Genomic DNA, 14,799 nt, shown 5'->3' with positions numbered 1-14,799 from the left:
AGGTTGTTTAAAGAATATTTTAAAGATAATAAAAAAAAAATTTCTAATTCAAACTTTTTAATATGATATATTTCACTGGAATCATTTTTTTTTTAAAGTTATAATAAAAAAATTATTAAATATAAAATTGCACTATTAATTAAATGCAAATATTATGTCAAATTATTTAAATTATATCAATCTATTTCATCAATAATATGAGCGAAGAAAATTGTGAAGGATTTATTGAAAAATATTATATTTCAATATTGATTGTTGATTATATCGTGACACATTGTCCCCATTTTAACGCCTTTAATATAAGGCAGAGAACTAGCGTGGCTCTCCGTCATTTGATCACAAGAGTTAAAATTGGTTCTGACTTCACACGTGTTAGTAGTAGGTTCTCCAAAATTTTTTGATTCTTTTTCTAGCACATTATCCGAAAATTCCGACAGATTATTTGTTCCGCGTTCATAACCTTTATCGTATTGACTCGGCTGATCATTTTTAACGTTATGATTGGGTATAGTATGATCTTGGTATCCAGATTTACGCCTTCCTATTAGTTCTGTGTCGCTCTGGGCCATGTCGTTAAAATTATCGAAATGATTTTGCAACCCGTTATTTCGTAAGTATTTGTTTGACGCCAACATATTATCATCGTAAGACTTTGTATCATCTGAATTGAGACTTAGATTGGAATTGGACTCTGTTACACTCTTGGTTTGGCTATTGATTATACTTGAATTGGCAAGGAATAGTGTGCCATTAAAATTGGTGTTATATTGGCAATTATTAGCCAACCTTGCAACTTTGCTCTTCAAGGCTGCGCTTCTTATCTGCTTAGCTTGAGCCGCCTCGTTTGCTATTTGCTTTTGAATATTGGCGAATTCTTTCCAGTATGTACCTTTTAAATCTTTCTTGGGCATTGTATAGCTTTTGGATTCGGTGTTTGATAATGATATTTCCTTTTTAAGAACATTTTTAATTTCGGGTAAATCATTTTGTTTAGTCAGTGCAACATCAGTCACGATGTTTTCTTTAATTTTAAATAATCCTTTCTCCGAGTTATTAGGCAAGGGTGGTGCCCAGGGTGCGTTTTTAGATACTGAAATTTCTATATTTTTATTCTTCGATGGGTATACATTATAACTTATGATCGGCTTTAAATTTTTAACCTTATTTACTTCCACATTTTGCTTTCCAGCATCATCGTTCTTATTTTTAAACTGTTTATTATTGTTATGATTTGTTGGTTTATTTAAGGTGGAGGGATTTTCATCATAAATATCCCTTAGAGTATTTGTTATACAAGATTGACTCTGGTAAGCTATGTTATGATTCAGTTTGGGATTCTCCTGCTCATTAACATATTCATATGTTCTAGATACATGATCTTCGCTTGGTCGAATATCAAGTACTTTTTCCTCGTATTTGCGATTTATCCTATTTTGTAAATTTGTGATAGTTGTTTTACCTATTGGATTCTTAATTATTGGATTATGAATTGTAGCCATCATTTCTTCAACTTCATTATTTTTTATCGGAGTTTTTGGTCTTAATGATGCACAGTATACATTAGGGGAAGACCCTTTGTCTGAGCTTTCTCTTAATAATTGGACATCTCTCAAATTTTTGTTATTTTCATCCAAATTTTTATACAAATCATTATATGAATTGATACGCTGGGGTCTGTGAAACTCATTTATTCTATTATCTTTATCATACCTCACCCCATTAAAATTACTTTCTGACACAGATAAATTATTGTAGGAATTCAGAGGCGACATCTCTTTAATTGGACTTAAATTGCCAGAAACGGGTGACATTATAGGAGATCTAAGTGTTAAACTTTTAGGTTTTCTTGGTGGGGGTAAGGGTTGATTGTCATTTGATTCTAAGGAACCCAAAAAGGCATAGTCGTTTAAACCTTTACCAACGTACTCCACTTCAGAATTAATCTATAAGATAATAAAATTTAGTGATAGTAAGCATTTATCCTAGGGTATATAAATAAAGCATATCTATAATCCTAACCTATATGATAATACAAAATTTGGTGATAGTAATAATTTATCCAAGATGTATATTAGCATGACTATAATCAGCGAAGTAAAACAAGAATACGACTCAGTACATATTTTAAAAAACACTTGTTTACGGCACCCATCTTAAATGTTGAGGGGATGCCCAGTCCTGGTTGGCACTAACCAATACTCCTTATCGTAGAACTTTTTATAACTGATATTTATATTACAATCTAATAATATATAATATTATTAGTAAAGTTTAATGATAACTTACACCATTAATATAACCATTGTCGATCATGTCCCCTTTATTTGTAAATGGCTCGGATCTTGTAGACATAGCTGAAAGGCGTCCGCTTGAAGTACTTCTCTGTTTTATTTTTTGAAGTAATTTAAAATAACATCAAAATTTTGATTTATTTTAAAATTCATAGTGGTAAAGTATAAATAATACCGACCAAAAGCATAATACAATTATTAGCCCCGAATAACATGCTTATAATGTTTAAATAACTGATTGGGGGAAAAAATAACCCAGATTAGGGATATTAATGAATTTTAAATGATTAAGTTTAGTCATGCTGACGAGTTTATAATGTTATAAAGATATATAAAACTGATAATGTTAGTTTTGATTGATGCAATTTTTAAAAAAAATATAAATTTTTATATGGCTTTGATTTAATATTTTTTTAAAAAGTGTTTATTATTTATATTATACTTTGATTGTTTAGCCAAATTAATAATAGATATTTCTATTGACTTGATAATTAGAACAAGTATATAGTTTTATTATATTAAGATTCACCAGATGGCGTTATTTATTCGATATTTTTACCAAATCATTGTAAGAATCTCATTTTTTAAAATGAAATTTGATAAAGTAGTCTGCGCTAATATTAAGTCTATGTTTATAATGATGCATACTATATAATTCTGATATATATTTTTATTAATAAAGCTATGTTGTTATTGTTACCATATAAATAAATATTTTCAACAAAAATACATTAATATTGATTAATAATTGCAAATCCTTGTTAGTAAATCATTATAACACAAAATAATAATATGCATATTTTTAAAATAAATGGCAAATTTATCATATTACATTATACGATGTAGAGAGATAGTCTACATTTTTATTATGTGATAAATTAGGATGCCAAGAATTTTTATGACGTGAAGGAAAATTGGTTTTGTCAACACATTTTAAGTTCTCATAGTATGGTTCATGAATTAAATCCTTCAAATCGAGAGGCATAGAATCAAATTTCCATTCCTGTTGATCGTAACGTTGATTAGATGACGAATTTCGGCCTTTACTGTTTCTATAAACGTTACCTCCCATTTCGTACAAATGGCTTATGGATTCTTCTAGTTGGTTAGTTATATTCTCCATATCGTGGATCTCGGCATCTCCATTTCCTAGTTTACGATTATGCGGATTAGTTTTATGATTCAAGAGATCAACTTTGTTCCCGCTTGGGCATGTGTCGATTTTGACATCTTGTTTATTTTTGTTGTTAAAAACTTTATTAGCTATATCTTCGTTATTTAACATTTTACCAACATGAGGACTAGAACGAGCAGATGATATAATACTCGAACTGTTCGAAGAGTTGTAACAATTTGTTGAATTTTCATTGCAATAGCTGCTGCCACTTCCATCGTCGCTATTTTTATTTTCGCGTTTAAACCCGTAATTAATGGTTTCGTAACGGTTCGCGTCGTAATTCTCATAGTTACAAGGTTGGGTTAGAAGCGGGAGCGGGGTGGATGATGTTGCACAGTGACTGTAATAGGACTTTTCTTGATTATTTTTTTCATCCATATATCTATCAAAGTTTTTGACATTTATAATGTGCTGAACCTTAGTCGAAGGAGGAAGATTGATATTTTGATTCGACTTAGATGAGGAGGAATAACAACTTCTCCCAACTTTATCCTTTAAACTATCGCACTAATTTAGTTAAAAATAAAATAAATATTATAATGATGCTAGATACATGCTTCATGTTCCAAACATAATATTATAATTAAATTATAAACATGCAAAAAATGGTCATGCAAATATTATTTAGTATAGAGTTTCAGGATTTATAATTATTAAACATATTTTTTTAAAAATCCTACATAATAGAAATTTATATCGCCATAAAGCATTAGAAATTATAAGAAAGTAATTAATTCTTGGTTAGGGAAGCTATGTGTTAAAAGTTAAATAATATAAATTTTATAGCAGTAGATATGAAAGGTATAATTAAATAAAAAATATAATAGTTTTTAAAGTATATTTTGTATAAAATAATTACAATACAACGATTAAAAAATCCTAAATGATTTCATGAAGTTTAAATTAAAAGCGAGATAAGGATTAAAAACCCCAAAAAATCGGTTAAAGAGGATATTCGAAAAAGTTTTCACAAAATTTTTTTTTTCATCTCAAAGATCCTATACCATTGAATTTAGACTTTGATTAGGTGGAGATCTATTGATAGGGCGATTATTTATAATTTGAGGTCTTGAATAGGTTGAATCTTCTGCATTCACAATCCTAAATAAATATTTATTATTAGAGATTAATATTGATACTGATTTGTTTTAATGGCATTTAAGCTTTCCTCGTTAATTATATTTAAACTAAATTAGATTCCTACATCTTGTTCACTTGACCCCTTACCCTAATTTAAATTGATCAATCAAGTTTTCTAATTGGAGAGATAGAGAAAATCGATTTTGAATATGAAAACTTTTTAAGAGAGTCTAAAATGTTTGTAAGTTTCTTGCATCTATTCAATGAATTTCGTAGTTTTTCGGGTTCTATCTTTAAGAATCTGATATTATATTTTTTAAATAATATCTTACATTAATACAATACAATTTATAATAGAAATAATATAGTGCGAAGCAGTTGTATTAAACTTCCTTGCCAAAATTTTTATATAACACTAGTCTAATAGATAGCTTCATAATTACAGGGTAGTATTTAGAGACCTGGCCCCCTAAATAACTGCTTCCACTCCACAAAGCAGAATTATTTTTCAAAGTTTGTTTCATTCAATAAAATAAATTGTAACTACAAGAAAATATAACATAAATTAGTTTACTATTTAACAAAATTTATATTATAATATTTTATTATGCTATATATTGCAATAAACATTTTTTTAAAAATGTTAGAATCCCAGATGCTAGAATCTAGAAGGGCCAATTTATCAGATCGCGGATCAGGGCCGCGGCAGCATCAACAATAATATAGGCCTGGCTTATGGCCCGAAAAGTATTAATGCTGTAATTCCTTCCTATTCATCCTTTTTTGCCTGGTTAAATGTCAATTTTAAAATAAGAAAATTTTTTAAAAAATTAGAAGGTGCAAACTATTGCTATTTTTTATTCATTTTTTTATGTCTCAAATGTTGTAATGAATAGTATAAAATAGATAAACATTTTTAATCAATGTCATTGTCGAATATTTAAATTTATCGCGTAACTTTAAAACAGAGAATAAAATAAACATTTTGAGTTTGAGATTACTTTCCTTTAACCCTGCATTCACAGTTAGCGCGAGCAGGGGAGAATACAAAAATACAGCATATTTTGCATAGTTCGCTACGAATTGGCGCAAACTATGAATGAGGGGTAATGCTTTAAAAAAAATTTGGACCAACGGGCCACACTTGGACCCAAATATTCCTAGTTAATGCATCTGCTATAGACTAATTTAATCGTTCGCCATTGTAACCATATAATCAAGTTAGATATATAAAATTAATTAGTAAATCGTTTAAATTCACTATATTGTAATTTTATATAATGCAAAAAATCATACATTTGTCGTTCTTTGTTAAATGAAATTTTATCATCATATGAAATTTGACTCAAATCGATTCCAACAATGATTAAATGTTCCATTTTCGGGTAGCGGTCTGTGATATAAAAAGTGAAATTATATTCCATTTATTTTTAAATGAATTACTTAGATTTATAATAAAGTTTTTTTTTATAAAAATTTGTTCATTTACTAAAAAAAATAATCATCATTTACAGTATAAACTGGTTTATGTATTTTTATTTGGTATGTTAATGATTTTTTATAAATGTGCAAACTTTTTAAATCAGTGACGGCCCTATTGGCGAAGTTCATAGCTAGTGATATTGATTCTATGTCATTCGTCTGGAATTGGGATCTTTTCTGCAGGATGTCATTCCTATATTCTTCGATCGATATTTCTATATCACTTGATTTTATTAATTTTCAAAAAATTATTTTAAGAACATAATAAATATTTTGTATTTAAAAGTTTCTTGAAACTAATATTTAAACATCTTCACAATATAATTTGAGAATAATATCACAAAAATGTCATGATTGATAATTACATTAATATAGATTGATAATTCGACTCTATATTGTCTATATCTATACTATTAAAATATAATATATAAAAAACTTCAAAATCTTTTCTAATTTTGACATATCTTGTCGATAAATTTCGATTTCTTTGACCAGTTCTCTGGCATCTTCTATTACTAAAAGGCCTTCGTAATCATAATAGTTTAAGGAAGAACAAAGTGCGTTAGATAGCTTACAAAAGGCCGACGGGGGAACGTATTTGCAAATTAACTATTTAAAAGAAATAATATTGTATAATTATTCTCCATATATAGTTAATTTATGAATTAAAAATCTGCAAAAATACCCATTTTCAGGCATGGCTATTTTTAAATACATATAATTTGAAGGCCAACGTCTAATAATATTATAATTTTGTAAATTGTTTTAAAAAGTGAAAATTATCCGCCAGAATTTAATGAATCTTTAAATTCAAATGATTTATTTGAGTACTCAATTAGGTAATAGATACAATTTAAATTTAATATGTTAGATGTTATTTTTAAAAAATTTGAAACCCAGGGTTTTAAATAATATAATTTTACAGTGGGATGGGCAGGGCTTGAATGAGCCTGAGGTATCTACTATAAACATTCTATTCAATTAATATATTGTTTGCAATTGTATATAATTAATTTACCAGCATCTTGTTTTTGGTTTGCTGGATAAAGTTTTGCGAATCATAAGTATAAATCTTTGTTAAATGTTTGAGACTTTTTACATCCACCTTAATTTCTAGTGTTTTATCGTGCAAGGATTTCAATAATGATGACGATTCTAATCTTTCATCTTGTATAAAATAAAATAGGAGTTAAATATAGGGTTTCACAAACTACTCAAAATCAAACATTAAGATTTTCATTTCTGAAGATTTTTTGAGGCTCAGGCAAGATTTTTGTTCAAATTTTGACCAAAATCCCAAACCTTTTTTGTATAAATAAATCTTTTGTGATTTCGATGAAATCACACTCAAGATTTTTTGTTAAACCCTGGTTTATTATCATTTGATCGATCAAACAACATTTTAAACTGTAAAATACATTTTGTAATGGGTTATTAATTTAGTTATAGTGATTTTTTATATATTACACTGATAGTTTTTATAATTATATAAAATTTCTATCAGATATTTTGACAAGATTAAACGTTTGAGCTAGATTTACATAGCATGTGTTTAAAAATAATTATTATATGAATATACTTTCATCAGAAGTGGATGAACGAACTAAGGCATGTTGAACCATATTTGATAGTGCGTTAAGTTTTTTTTCCATATTGTCCATTTTATATCTTTTGTGTAAATAATTATAATTACACATAAGTTTATTTTATAAATTTTATGGTTGTTTAAAAGGATAAAATGATTAGGCATTGTTACATTAAATAAAATGGTGTATATCATCTAATAATTAATTTAATACTTTGTATCACAATTTTCCCAAGATAAATCGTTAATGCTATCATCAATTGAGGCATTAGTTAATGTATTTCTATTCTCTAAAATAAAATTATACATATAATTTTTAAAGCAAATAAAACTATATGAATAACAATGTATTGTTTCATATGAGAATAGGAACAATTAGAATAATGATATTATAGAGAATTACTTAGTTTGGCTTCCATGTGGTCTAATATTTGCTTTTGCTTGTTGAATTTAGATGGCGCGGTCATTGAAGAGGAAAGTTTTTCGTTGGAGTGCAGCACTATTTGTTTAGCTAAGGGACGTTCACAACTATAATTGTTTTTCCCGTTTATATCAACTATTTGACTAGCGAACATACTAGAATATTTGTTATCAGCTAATCTAGCAGCCCCAGCCTAAATATATTTATTTTGAAGATTTATATATGATTATTTACTTACGAATTATATTTAACTATAATTAATTGATAAAGATGGCAAGCAATTTTGTATTATAATAATTAAATCGAATCCTTATTATTAACTTGGAGAACTGTACTTCTACTTAAAAAAAATATTTCATTATCTATAAAAGGCTATTTATATATAATAAATTTTTATAAATTACTAAACAAACCCTCGATCCATAAGAATTAGAAATGTAATTCCTGCCGGTATAATTATCTTTCCTGTATTTCCTAAAATCATGTTCTGGTTCGGAATAATAAGAAACGTCGTTTACGCGGTTCGATTTATCGAAATTATTTGAAGCAGGCATCAGTTTGCAAGTTTGTATGCCATAATCTTCTTCGGATTCTTGGTCCAAAGAATCTTTATCATTGGTGGATTCTTTATTTTCCACGATTTTGAGGACCGATTTATTCACAATGTCGCTTAATAAAAGCATGTTTTTATGTTAATAGAATAATTTGTGTAACCATGGGAAATTTTAAATAAACGAAAACTGGTTTGTGACCATATAAACTGATATTTTTCCATATTATTCTTTAATTTTTTTTCCAAACATTTAACTTTTTTGCTATTTATAATATTAAAAAAAAACGCAAACTATTATGCTTATTTGTTATGTTCTTACCTTTTAATATAATATTTCCATATATTGACCACATTTTTTTAAAAAAGAACACTACATCAATTTACAAAACGCAAGTGCTCAATCAATTTGAAGGTAATTAACCATAAAAAATATTTTTAGATATTTTAAAACTGGAGTTGTTTAAAATCAAACCTTCATAAAACTTGCAAAATTGTTAATTGGCGAAACATTATTATTTTATTATATTAAACCCTATTTCGTCTAATTCGTAAAAAAGGTCTTTTGGATTATCATTATCTTGTATGTATATGCTACAATTATTAGTCAAATGTCTTATGGTTAAGTGCTTAGGAAATGTTCTAGCAAACAGAGTCCGAACATCTTCAATGTATTTCAGCCCTCCTACCGGCACAGATATCCGCTTTGTTTCGCTCCCATAACGCAAGTATATGATATCTAAATAATTTAGAAATAATATGTTTAAAAAAAAATATTGTTAATATATTGAGTATAAAATATTAGCATATATTTTTATTTTTTGCCCCAATGCTTCAAGTATAAGTTTGGTTAATTTGTACCCCAAACTAAAAGGTTTAAAAATCAAATATAACATTAAATAAAACACTTACTAGATAATAGTTTCTCGAGATTGTAAATTCCTTTACGGTCAAGTGAATGTGAGTAAATGTTTCCCCTTGAAAAGTTATTGATTTGATCCTGGGTTCTCTTGAAATAACCAGTATTGCTTGTTTCAACTTCAGACATCATGCCAAAATCATCATCATATTTGTTGAATTTGGTTAAGCTGTCTTTATCTAAATTGTCATCCTTAATTATAGGTATATTCATGCTAATACCATTAGTCAAATTCGGTGTTCGAGGCAATGGGACGAAATACAGTGGCTTTAATAATTATAGATATTTGTTATAATCATTTTGTGTTTTAATAAGTTTAAAGTAAAGATTAAATATCGTAAAATAATATATATTATGTAGAACCATGACCAGATGAAAATAGGCATATTGAAAAATAACATGATAAATAACGACCATAACAAAATTTGACTAAAATTTTAAAATATTTATATAGTTTAATTTAAATAATGATTTTTAAAAAGTCACAATAGTGTAGTGGTTAAGAGACCGGACTTGCATCTGATAGGTCTATGTTTTAGTTTCAGTAAAGTTCTTTTTCGCTTCATTGGTAAGATCAAACTGATAACTTAGGAATGCAATACCCTAAGAATATGTCTCATTTTATTTACCAAAGCATAGGTATATATGGACTAGTGTTAGGTTTATATTTAAACCAATGGGCGTATATTTCCACCAGTTAAAATTCTTTTTTTTTATCAACCAATCAAATTATCATCTTTGTTTATTAAATTATTTTCTGCAGTCTATTTTAGAATCTGTAGGAATACAAAATATAGCATATTTTATATGCTTCGCCGCCAATTCGCGCTAACTATGAATGCATGATGATGCTCTTTATCATTTCAATATAGACATTTTCGTTGACTAAAAAGACCTTTCTATATTGATCACTTTTTAAAAATCATAATTTCTTTTTAACTACTCTATAATAATTTTAATAAAAAAATATACCTTGCTATTTTGGTTGAGATAAATGTTAGTAGTCCTACCTTTGGAACGATCTTGCGGAGATACCCTGTGGTTTTGATAATCGTCAGAATCGGCCATTCCATTTGTCTTTTTAAATATGAGCGTATTTTCTCGTCTTAGAGGTGACAAATTAGTATTTTCGTCTATTTCGTATAGACCTTTATTATGATTATTAAAATAATCAGCTTGATCTTTATAATTATGCAGGGTATCGTTACTACACTTATCCGGTAACGTCAAGGTATTGATACGAGCTGGTACAATGTAGGATATCTTGGGTCTGATAATTTCTTTTGCAGGAGAAACAGATATCAGGCTTCGAGTTGAGGTGGAAATTGGTGGGGAGTTCACTATTTTGGCCCTTAATATCTTCGGTTGCTCGTCATCTCTTCCTTCGTGATTAAGGTCTCTACGATTTATAGTAGTCGCGTTTGAATACAACGACCTATATTTAGTGCCAGCTGAATGATCATTTTTTGCTTCTTTGTAACTTCTGTAACTTTTGATATCGGCATAATTTTTCCCATCTTTTACAATATAACCACTGTTTACCAAGTACTCCTTCTCGTGCGATTTTCCAACTGTAATAGAACTACCATCGCCGCCGTCTATGAAACCTATATCATCGCAGGGTGGTTCGCGCGATTTATCGTTACCTTTTTTACTAACAACATTTATAAGCTTCACAGACCCATTTTTTACTCTCTCGTAACCATCATCCTTTGATTCTTTGCAGTGATTGTTCTTGGAAGCTTTCTTAATCTGATCCCGGCCCAGGCTGCCCCATCTCATCTTGCTCAGAGCATAGTTTTTTGTGCCGTTGGAAGTGTCGGTCTGACTTAGCTTACCTCCACCACTTTCACCAATAAGTTTTGACGATGGGGATAGATCGTCCTTACCTTTCTTCGATTCATCTCTTTCCTCTGTAACTTCATGATCGAAATGATTCTCATCGATACTTTTAGTGACACTTTTATGGCGTCTTTTATTCAGAGGCCCGTGGAATAGATTTGGCAGGGTGTTTCCCAGGTTTGTGGTCAACTTTTTCATTTTTTGGTTGAGCGTTTTGTGATGTTCTTTATTAGATACATAGTTATTTGAATTGGATGGGTTATTTATATTGTTGATATTCTGATGGTTTGCATCTAGCTCGGCCGAGCATAAAATAATGCTGGAAGAGTTAGAAGAATGAGTTTTGAGCGGGGATTTCAGGGTTAGTTCATGTCTGCGTGGATTCGAACAGTCGTTCGTGCCATTTTCATTTGCGTCGTAAAGTGTGGTTAAATCAGGTCTACAGTTTTTTTCCTTATGGCCGGAGTTGTTTGAGTTAATACCACCTTTTTCTTTCCTGAAATTAGCTGTTGGATAAATTTAATTTAGTTTTTAAAAAAATATGGAAATTTTAAGAAAAATGTAAGAATCTATAACAAACTTTATTTTGTTCAATTTTTTTACAAAAATGGAATATTAATTCACCATGACCATAACATCATTTTTTCTATAAGTTCAAATTAAATGCCAATTTTGACATAATAAAGCTAACACACAGCAAAATAATTGTTTGTATATTTTTATAAAATATAAGATAAAAAATGAAACAAATATATATGCTTAAAATATATATTAATTTTATTGAATGTTCTTGACAATTTTGATATAAAAAATAAACATTTCTTCCTAAAATAAAGAAGAAGAATTAACATTTATGTTTATATAATCTCAAACGAATAATAAAAATTATTATTATGCATAATTTGAAACCACTTATTAATAGGATTATAAATTAAGGTCAATCAAACAAATTGATTTTAACATGATATTGACATTTAAATTTGCAAATAAAAAAAGATAACTTTATTAATTTTTTTTAAACTTGAGGTTAAGCACATGTTTGTAATGTACAAAATCAATATTGTTGGGTAGAGTATATATTTATAAAGAAACATCTTACTTATATATGTTATACTAGAGAGTGTTCTATTTGTATACTTAACGTTATATAAATCTAATATTTAGACTTTACTTATTTTTGCCCCCCCCCCCGCCCTTTTTATTAAAACTGTGCTCACCAACCTGTAAATTATAAATATACTTATATATATCTCTACTAAATCAGATAAAATTTATTCTTAAGCTTTCAATATTATTTATAAAAATTTTTAAACGTCGCCATTAGATAAGAAACGGTAATATATTCTTCTTCTACATTTAAATGTATGAAACCAAACATGCATGCAGTCTTGGTCATATAACAAATAATTTTTATTTTATTTCTCCCTTTCAATCTCAAATGGTATACTTACGTCATTACACTAATACTAAAATTATTATTTAATTAAGAATAAATTGGGAGTTATCTTGTTATTGTTATATAATTTATAATGTTAAAAGCTAGTGTAATCCAAAATTAATGAAACAGACCTGGACTAACCCACATTATATCGGAATCCGAACCAGAACTGAACATCATAAAAATATTTATCCACGAGGGTTCTATTTTTTCTCACTAGCTACAAAATTTAAGGTGTTTATTATGTTGCAAAATAATTTTAAAAAAGCGACCATTTTTGGTTTTTTATTTTTGGAGCGGTCAACAAAATTATGAAAGTCAAAAATTTATAAAAATAAATAAATAAAAATTTTAAATGTAAAATTAATTTGGATAAATAAAATATACCATCGGAAAATTGAGTCGCAATTGTTATCAATCCCTAAGGCATAGATTAATAAATATTTATTTAAAAAAAAGTAACAAAAGACCTCTTATGAATCTCCCTTAAAAAGTACAAAAAGACCTCATTTTATCAAAATAAAATAACTTAAATATTTATCAAGACATATAAGGTGTCAATTTATTTTGGATCTAGTCCAGATTTTATAACATTTACATTTTTAAGTTCGACTAGCCTAAAAAATTATTAAATGGATCTTATTTTTAGACTCGACTTGAATTTTTTTAATTTTGTTTCATTATAAATAATTTTCACCGTATTTTGTAAATAGTTTTATAGAGGAAATTTAAAAATGGAAAACGAATAAATGCTAAAATACTCATCGTGGTAATTTTTTTCAACTTGGTTAATTATATTTTTATAAAAAAATTGAAATTCGGCCTGGCCTGATTTGTGATTTTTAGGCTTAGAGTTTGGACTTGGAGTAGAACCCTGCATCGCACTTGTTTTAGTAGGTCTGATTAGATATGGTCCACATTTTTTTTATCTAGACCCGAGTCGAGTTTGATATCTGGCAATTTTCCCTACGAAGTCTGCCCAGTCCGGCCTAATAATTATAATTTTAAAAATTATGTCCGATTCACCCAGGTCCATCCAAATTTTTAAAAAGCAAAAATTTTATTAATATAACAAACATAAATGCTAGGGAGTTTGATAAAAATTAAAATGTTTCAAAATTTAAAGACCTTTTTCATAAAGAAAAATTCTTAAGTAATATACATAGTGATATCAAAAGTCTGTCAGGGCATGTTATTAGGGACGCTAATCGCTCTACCGGGATGGGACCTGTTCCAAAGACGCTACCCAACGGAACGCGCCCATATCCATCTCTGCCAATAATTTTCTAATAAATTTGTAAAAATAAATTGTCTTTTTTGAAAGAAGGAATGCGTCACAAAGACCCTTACCTTAAATGGGGCTCTCAAGAAAGTTGATCAAGGACGGGACTGCGGCAGTTCTGTCCGTATGGACGATTGATCATCTATAAAATATATTAGAGATCTGCAACCGCTGGGGCGAATACGGGTCTGCCAATTCAGGGGTGGACTGGCGACGCTACGGCCTCGCGGGCATTTTTTATAGCGGTCTCATTTGAGGACTTCGCCCCCATACCCCCATTTTGCGGGCCGGCCCACTTTTGCCCAGTATTCGACCGGGTTCCCTTAATTGGCTTCTTTGATTTATATGATTTTTATTACTTCTTATTTTTTGAAAATAAGTTTAAACTATTTACATTTTAGTAAAAAAAAGAATAGTATTATACGATAATCATATATTTTATTTTAAAAAAATGCACATCTAAAATCATATTCATTACCTATATAAAATAATATTCATTGAAAATATATATTTTATATTAGATTTACAACGATATTGCACTATAAAATCAAATCATACATCACATGTTGAATATAAAAAAAATGCATACTCAATATATTAAATCAATTAATTATAAATATAAAATTAATGCAGTTATACAATATTACAGAGAATAAAATTTCTGAAAATATATAATTTTTACGTTAATAAATCTCTCATTAACTTTGAACCTTTGCGCAAATATACAGGAAT

At 28.4% G+C, this 14,799-nt stretch overlaps 1 protein-coding gene across 5 annotated transcripts in view; it reads right to left on the bottom strand.

The window, feature by feature from the left end:
• Positions 1-205: 205 nt before the first annotated feature.
• The window catches only part of LOC135922936 (homeobox-like protein HDP1), a 42,330-nt gene continuing 27,736 nt past the window's right edge, over positions 206-14,799 (bottom strand). For 2 of the 5 annotated variants that reach the window (XM_065457475.1, XM_065457472.1), the window contains exons 2-17: positions 10,478-11,853; positions 9,499-9,772; positions 9,121-9,325; positions 8,441-8,705; positions 8,019-8,229; positions 7,830-7,905; positions 7,610-7,698; positions 7,049-7,197; positions 6,467-6,639; positions 6,123-6,253; positions 5,845-5,941; positions 4,766-4,849; positions 4,473-4,569; positions 3,124-3,975; positions 2,287-2,382; positions 206-1,943 (exon numbers count right to left, since the gene is read on the bottom strand). In XM_065457475.1, coding sequence (XP_065313547.1) covers positions 243-1,943; positions 2,287-2,382; positions 3,124-3,975; positions 4,473-4,569; positions 4,766-4,849; positions 5,845-5,941; positions 6,123-6,253; positions 6,467-6,639; positions 7,049-7,197; positions 7,610-7,698; positions 7,830-7,905; positions 8,019-8,229; positions 8,441-8,705; positions 9,121-9,325; positions 9,499-9,772; positions 10,478-11,853 — 5,876 coding nt within the window. In that variant the 3' untranslated portion in view covers positions 206-242. The remainder of the gene's footprint in view (positions 1,944-2,286; positions 2,383-3,123; positions 3,976-4,472; positions 4,570-4,765; positions 4,850-5,844; positions 5,942-6,122; positions 6,254-6,466; positions 6,640-7,048; positions 7,198-7,609; positions 7,699-7,829; positions 7,906-8,018; positions 8,230-8,440; positions 8,706-9,120; positions 9,326-9,498; positions 9,773-10,477; positions 11,854-14,799) is intronic. The other 3 variants (XM_065457474.1, XM_065457473.1, XM_065457476.1) reach the window with 3 other exon arrangements.

The sequence above is a fragment of the Gordionus sp. m RMFG-2023 genome, chromosome 1, assembly GCF_954871325.1.
Source record: "Gordionus sp. m RMFG-2023 chromosome 1, tfGorSpeb1-WG-v2, whole genome shotgun sequence".
Lineage (NCBI taxonomy): Eukaryota > Metazoa > Nematomorpha > Gordioida > Chordodea > Parachordodidae > Gordionus > Gordionus sp. m RMFG-2023.
Note: the sequence above shows the minus strand (reverse complement) of the source record. Positions and strands in the feature narration are given on the sequence as shown.